The following is a 7,973-nucleotide window of genomic DNA, read 5'->3' on the forward strand; positions in this document are numbered from 1 at the left end:
AAATAAGGCCCTTTTAGAAAATGGATTGAGCCTCGGATAATGTTTTTTTTGCCCCGGCCCGCCTGAATTTGCAATAAAAAAACTCTGTTGTTTTGCTGTTGTTTTCCCACTTTTTGTCATTGTTTTGCTACCATTTAACTATTGTGTTGCTACTATTTTGTTGTTAATGTTTGGATATTGTATAACACTTATTTTATTGTTAATTTTATTACTATTTTAGAGATATTTGCTTGTAAAGTTGCATTTATCTTAGTGTTATTTAAGTATAAAAACTTTTTTAAATTTATTTTCAATTTGTTGAGAAACATTTATTTTAATATTTTTAGTGTATTTGGTGTATTATATTATTTTAAATTTTTTTATATAAAAATAAAAATTAAAAAATTAATACAGGCGGACCGAACTGAACTTAGGTTTTAGCATTTTATCTGGACCAAGTTTGGACAAAAATTCAAGTCTATTTTTTAGGTCGATCCGGACTCGAACCTATCAATTGGGCCTAAAATTTTGTTCAGCCTATGAACAACTCTAATCGGGATATGGAAGGATGTAATAATATTAAAAAAGAGTTATTATATGGTGTATAGGAAAAAGGAAAAGGCAAAGAGAAAGGAAAAACGTGAAAGAAACAAAGTGTTTCCCCTTTTTTCTTTTCTTTCATGAGCATAATCATAGTTTCCTCGTTGAAATTTGACTATAAAACATTTAAAATTACATAATTCACAAAAATAAAAAATAAAAAATCGCCGGTCTCTTTCGTTTACCATAAAATAAAGCTTATTCCCTTTACACCAATCCTACAAAGAACTGGGATGTATCTGTATGGATAAGCATTGAAACTACATTCAATCCATTCAACTTCATTTCTATATCTCTTTTGTACTAATATTTTAATTTGATTAATTATGTACTTATAAATAGGTGATCTGATTGAGTTTTAACTGGATTGGTATCAATATTGTTGTCAATACAAGAAGACGTGGGTTTAAGTACATTAAAGTGCATTGTCTTCCTATTTAATGGTAGGGAGGGACTATGGATAGTTCTAAGCATTGTATCACAAAAAGCAGATATGATAAGAACTTATAATAATAATCATTAACTGCATGTACCAGGGGCGAAGGCAGAATTTTTTTTAAGGGGGCCGAAATTAAATTATGATTTTTACAATAGTAAAATACAATTTCACCATTTTAATAACCTATATATTTATAATTTTTAAAGGATTAAATCAAATTTTTTTATCATTTTTAGGGTAGGTGCTAAAGTATAATTTTACCTTTATTAATTTAAAATTTTAAAAGACCTAAATGAAAAATTTTCTATTTTAGGGGGGGACTGGAGCCCCTACCACCTCCTAGTTACACTCCCGGTAGGTATTAAAGCCACAACTTATACATAATACAAAGACTCAAAAAAATCCAAAATAATTCGAATAAAAAAGTTAATTCACATTTGCTATAAACTTTTTAATTATTTAAAATAAAATAAACTTCCATATTAAAAACATGACTCTTGGTATTTGAAATTTGTATGGAAGATGACCTAATTTGTAGAATAAAAGCAAGATAAATGGAAATATTTTCCAAAAACTAGACTTTGCCAAGAAAGAAATGACCAAAAATAGGACCAAATTGACCTACCACCATCTATACCATATAGACATTCAATTTCCTATTGTTTAATGTCATAGGGATCATTGGAACATTTACATTTTTTGTGAATAAGACATCTCCATTGTCTCTTAAACAATCATTAACACAAAAAAAACAAAAAAAAACAGGAGGGGTCCAAAGCTAATGTCAATTTTCAATTAAAAAATTGGAAAAAGATTTCCCACTATAAAACCCCCCAAAGCAAGTGTTGAAATGAGTACAATGACAGCTATTAATTGATTGGTTTAGGACACAACAAAAGTGACCATACAATAGTCTAAAATACACTTAAATCTTAGCTCGACCAGTAGAGGAGGATTTGAATTCGAATATGTTAAAACATATTATCTTTCTATTTAAAGGTTAAGGAAGAGTTATGAATAATTTTATGTATTATATAATAAAGAACAGATATGATAATAACGTATAATAAGATTAATATTAAAAAAAAAAGCAGCTAGATATTGCTATAGGAAAACCATGTAGTCTTACAAACCATGTCATTAAATAACTTGAAATAATTGTTGAATCAAAATGTTGGAATGTAATAAATGTTGAGTTACAGTTAATTTTGGCAACCACTCTTTTGACTTAATGCCACTGAACATGTCTCTATAGCTTACCTGTTTTGAACCCCAAAGATAAAAGGTTTGCATTGCTGTTTTTAAGGGTGTCTTGAAATATCAACATCATCTTAAAAGATGTGTTTGAAAATGTTTCACCCTATTTGTCCTTAATTATAAATTTTTCTATTATTAAACCTGAATTTCAGACAGGAGAATCAAAACTGGACAGCAAAATTTTTTTCTAACACCGGTAATTAGATATTCTATAATTTGCTTATTTCAGACAGAAGAAAATAGCTTAAAGAGCCTAAGCATACAAACTCTCAAACGTTAGTACACCATGTGCAATGCTTTGTTCTAAGTGATTCGGTCAGTAATCCTTCGGAACTTATCGAAACTTTGACGGTGTCTGCTTTACAGGTATACCCTCCCAGCTAAGATCTTTCAAATTGATGGATGTTCATTGTCGAACGACCTCGTTTCCAATACTATTCAGCCATGAAACAACTTCATCGATTAAGGGTCTTCGCCTTGGATCCTGGTCTAAACATCTGCAGGCGATTTCAAGCATGTCTAACAGCTGCTTTTCTAGTTCCTTGTCCCATAGTGATGAATCTATAATCTCGGACTCTCGTTTCTCGAATTTCATTTGGAACACCCACGACACCAAATCCCGGCAATTTTTTCCTTTGCATACTTCCACGGGTCTTCTACCAGTAAGAAGCTCGAGAAGAACGACTCCGAAACTGTAAACATCTCCTCTGCAGGTTGCGGTTAGTGTCTGGCTGTACTCTGGAGGAATATAACCCAATGTTCCGACCAAGTCTGTTGTGACATGGGTATCGTACGGGCGAAGTAGCCTCGAGAGACCAAAATCTGCTAAATGTGCTTCGAATTTTTCATCCAAAAGTATGTTGCTAGATTTTACGTCTCTATGAACTATGTGTGGTTCGCAAACCTTGTGCAAATACGCCAACCCACAAGCTGCTCCTTGAGCTATCTTGAGTCTCACGTCCCATTTGAGAACTGACGACCCATCAACACTCTCATGCAACCAATAATCCAAGCTTCCATTCTCCATATAAGAGTAAATCAATAATCTGTCATTACCGTGCTTACAATAACCTTGAAGAGAAACAAGGTTCTTGTGCTGAGCTCTCGAAAGAGCTTCAACTTCAGCACGGAATTCACGTTCCATCTGACCGCAATCACCGGAAAGTCTCTTGACCGCGGCGTTTGTACCATCTGGAAGGTAGGCTTTGTAAACCAGTCCGAAGCCACCACAACCAATTATGTTTGCTTGGTTGAAATTGTTGGTAGATTTTAATAAGTCTGTAACCGTGAGCTCCTTGCAGTTTGAACTTTGAAAGAGAACCAATTTCGATGAACCGAGAGCTTCAGATAACCGGTGTGACCTGCTGAGTTCCTCATCCAAATTGTCAACTGTACTGCCCACATCCCTTTTTGACATGCGAAGAAGAACAATAGCAAGAAGCAAAACTATCCCAACTCCTATACTGATCGTTATTCCAAGAATGCTGCTTCGACCGAATTTATTGTTTGAGCCAGACGGAATAGCTGGTTTGAGCATACCGTCCATAACATGACAAGGAGATACGATTTTCCCACAAAGTCCAGGGTTCCCCTCAAAGCTTGAGCTAGAAAAGCTATAAAATTGTCCGCCAGTTGGAATCACACCCTGCAAGTGATTATATGCCACACTAAATTTTGACAAAAATGTGAGCTCGGCAAATGACAGCGGAATTGACCCATGCAAGTCATTGTACGACAAATCCAAAATTTCCAAGTTCTTCATGTCGGAAATGGAAGCAGGGATGACACCAGTGATGTTATTCCGGCTTAAATCCAAGACATGGAGCTGCTTCAATAGCCCAATTTCAGGAAAAATTGTCCCATTCAATCGATTATTGCTCAAGTATAATGAAGGGGGAAAGCTTGAAAGCTGGTTGTATTGAAGTCCACTAGAACTTTGATTTCGCTTTACGTACAGGGGGATCCCAGCAGAAGACGAGAACGTGGCTAAGCTGGAATTGGAAGAAATGAGGCTCTTTAGCTGTGTCAAGCTCTTCGGGATTTCTCCGGTGAGAGAGTTATTTGAGAAGTCCAAGTAAAACAAACTCTCCATCTGACCAATCCAAGTCGGGATACTGCCATTTAAGTGATTCCATGAAAGGTCTAAAACTTCGAGCTTCTTGCAACCGGACAACCAATCAGGTATTTGGCCTTTCAGAGCACAATTTCCGAGTGCTAAGACTGTTAAGCTCTCGAACCCACTCACATTTCTGGGAATTTCATCTCCATACAAATTCTTCGTGAGGATAAGAATTGTAAGGTTTTTGCATTGCTGAAGCACGGATAGAGCCCCGGATAAATCAACAAAACTATTATTCGACAGTGAGAGAAACACAAGTGATCTGAGATTGGCAAAGCTCTTGGGGATTCGGCCACCAAATTCATTCTTCGCCAGACTCAAAACTTGCAGCTCTTTACAATCGGACAGCGAAGCAGGAAGGGAACCAGATAAATGGTTAGTAGCAAGATCGAGTGCAGAAAGATTAGGCATTCCAGTGAAATTGAGATCAAGAGGACCACTTAATGAATTGTTCCGGAGATCAAGAACACGAAGCTTTGAGCAGAGTGACAAGGACGATGGCAATGGACCCGAAAAGAAATTTGAGTGTGCACAAAACAGCTCCAATTGTGCAAGATTCCCAAAAACATCAGGAATTCTACCAGAAAAGTGGTTTCCAGAAATAACCAAGTATTTAAGGCTTGAGAGCTTACTCAATTTGTTGCTCAATTGTCCAGAGAAATTGTTCCCCAAGATCGAGAACCGCTCCAACGACGACATCGAGTACAAAGAGTCAGGTAGATCGCCCGATAGCGAATTATAGTCCAAATGCAACTGGTGTAGAGATACACTGCAATTGCTTAGGCCTTCAAGACTCCCTACCAAGTGATTCATTGACAAATCAAGAACCTGAATCTGTTTCGAGTAGCTGCAGATTTGAGAACTGACTTGACCGGTAAAGGAATTGTTGCTCAAGTTGAACACAGCAACATCCGGAAACCGTCCAAACTCGGAAAGCTCCCCCTTGAACAAATTGCTTGAAATATTCAGCCATTGAATCAATGTCAAACCGGAAACTGGTTTAGAAACAGGTCCTGAGAGCAAGTTGTAGCTCAAATCAAGAAACACAAGCTGCTTCAAATTTGAAAGCTCTAAAGGCAAAACACCCATCAGGTGATTACAAGAAAGATCAAGCTTTTTCAGCTGATCTAATTTGGTCAAAGAAATTGAAATTTTCCCTTTGAGGCCCCTTTTAGGTAGAATCAAGCTGGTAACTTTATTAGAAACTGAGACATTATTGCTCTTACTCCCACAAACAACACCATCCCATTGGCAGCAATTAGATACATTAGACCATGAAGTGATAATGGACCCTTCAGTGAGGTTCCCAGCAAATTCTTCCAATGCCAACAAATCATTTGGATCACAGGGTTGGCCTACGGTTTCAAGGCTCAGCGAAGAACAAATAGAAAGAGCCAAGAATACCCAATTAAGGAAAGCCATTGGAATAAACCCCATCACCAACATTTCTGTAAAAAAAAAAAAAAGGGGGAAAAAATCCTAAATTAACAAAGTCATTCAAGCATAATTTACAATGTTCATCGCTTTTTTCATATAACCCAGATAGAGTAACTTACTTGCTCACATTCCAAAAGAAAAGTTTCAACTTGGTAACTGGGAAATGAAGCTAACAGTGAAAAATATATATTGGAATCTACAATTAACAATCCCCACCTGCAAAAAAAATCAAATCCCAAGACCATAGATCAAGAACTCCTGAATTTAAGTTCACACATGAAATAGTATCCATTAAAAGACTACCTTCTTACAGAAAGGGGAAAATAAAAAAAAGGAAAAGGAAAACTCCTAAATGAAGCAACTTTACTCACATCTCGAAATACACTGTTTACTACAGAAAACAAATAACTTGTAAACAAAGCAATAAACACTTACCAGAAGCTTAAATTGTTGAACAAAGGCAACACCTTTTTAGAGGATAAATGAGAGAGATGTGAAAACCCACTTCTGAGAATCAACTTCCAAGTAAATCAGTAACTTAAATAGTACCCAAGATTGAATCTTTTAAACTGAAAAGAAGAGGAAAAAATCAGATCCCAACACAAAAAAAAAAACAGCAATAAAGAAAAAGGGTCCTAAAACTTGCTACGAATCTAATATATATGCTATGACTCTTTTGTATAGCTTCACTTGTTGTTGAAGCAATAGTTTCCCAAGAACCCAACACTCAGAAAAGAAGAAATTAATAATTCAACACTGACCAATCCAACTTCATTTTTTCTACAAAAGGGGTCATACTTACAAACTCTAATTTCAAAAACCCCCCTTTGATTTTCAAAGCAAAAGAATAGGACAGAATCTTAAGAGAGAAGACATTTCAAATCAAAAAAACATGAAAAAAAAAAGAAAAAGGAAAGTTCTTTAATTTGTTTGCTTAGAGAGAGAGAATCTGTATTTTATTGGACAAACAAAAACAAAGAAGCAACAAAGGTACACTTGGGAGAGTGATTTGAAATGTGAAGACATCAGGGCTGACTTTTGAAACCCGAAAAAAATTAATAAATGTGAATTTTTATTTTTATTTTTAAAAATGTTTTTTTTCCCTGATTGTCAATACCTACATTTGTCTGTTTCTTAATCTTTTCGCTTGTCTCGAAAATATTATTAATAATAAAAATAATAATGATGATAGGTTGGACAGTTTTTGTGGGTGCGGTCTAACTTGGACCTTCAACCTAGATGCTTCCCCCACTTTTTGTTTCCAGCGCGTAAACCGCACTGCTTATAGTCCCATTATATATAATTTTTTAAATTTAGTTTAGTTTAAATTATTTTTATTATATCAAATTAAGAGTATAATGTGCTTTTATTACAATAATATCGAATCAATATTTTTTTATATTGACAATAATATCGATGTGAATCAAATTAAAATACATTCGATTATTACAATGCATTTTTATCTGGACCACATAGATATTAAATTATTATTATTTATTGTACTTTTACAGAAACTTTTTTTATCATGTTTTTCATTTTAGAAACTTGTATGATTGTATTCACGTTGAAGATGTAGATAAAATGAAAAATTAATAAGGTGCCGAAGCTTTATTCTTTCGGTCAAATTCGATATACAGTTGGTTATTATGGGTTCTTTTCTAGATTTTTTTAATATAATTTTGTATTTTTAAAATTTTATCCAAATTTTTATTTTTAATCTTAAGACTATTTTTTTAAAAATAATTGAACATAATTTATTAGATAAATTTTTTGTACTTTAAAAACAGGAAAAAAAATTATCTCAAGATTGAAAATATACATTTCAAAAAATAAATGGCTAGAGATAATTAAATATAATAAAAAGACTAAATCTAAAAATAATAATATAGAACCTTCCATACAATTTAATGAGCTCTAATTTTTGTCACTTTACCTGATTTCTTTTGGATAGAAAAATTGACTAAACTATTAAAATTTTAATGGTATTAATGCAGTAGCTAAAATTACAGTTCACATTTACTTCATAAAAATTTTATAAAAAATTTATCCATGTAAAAAATGAAGTACTTGTCATATAAGTTGTCACGTTTGTGACGTTAACATTTTAATAGTTGAACTGATTTTTCCTTTAAAAAAATATTT

The 7,973-nt window shown here is 33.9% G+C and overlaps 1 protein-coding gene across 3 annotated transcripts; it reads right to left on the reverse strand.

Annotated features, from left to right (window-relative positions):
- Window positions 1-2,475: 2,475 nt before the first annotated feature.
- On the reverse strand, window positions 2,476-6,936 carry LOC107952094 (phytosulfokine receptor 2). Of its 3 annotated transcripts, none has more exons than XM_016887348.2 (4): window positions 6,634-6,854; window positions 6,267-6,400; window positions 5,951-6,047; window positions 2,476-5,842 (listed from the first exon to the last, which is right to left on the reverse strand). In XM_016887348.2, exon 4 carries the CDS (start codon window positions 5,838-5,840, stop codon window positions 2,682-2,684), a length of 3,159 nt encoding a protein of 1,052 aa, XP_016742837.2. In that variant the 5' UTR covers window positions 5,841-5,842; window positions 5,951-6,047; window positions 6,267-6,400; window positions 6,634-6,854; the 3' UTR covers window positions 2,476-2,681. The 3 variants fall into 3 exon arrangements, with proteins under 3 accessions (XP_016742837.2, XP_016742836.2, XP_016742835.2); XM_016887347.2 differs by having other exon boundaries at window positions 6,593-6,854; XM_016887346.2 differs by having other exon boundaries at window positions 6,267-6,936.
- Window positions 6,937-7,973: the final 1,037 nt, after the last annotated feature.

Source organism: Gossypium hirsutum, chromosome D01, assembly GCF_007990345.1.
Source record: "Gossypium hirsutum isolate 1008001.06 chromosome D01, Gossypium_hirsutum_v2.1, whole genome shotgun sequence".
NCBI classification, from domain to species: Eukaryota; Viridiplantae; Streptophyta; class Magnoliopsida; order Malvales; family Malvaceae; genus Gossypium; species Gossypium hirsutum.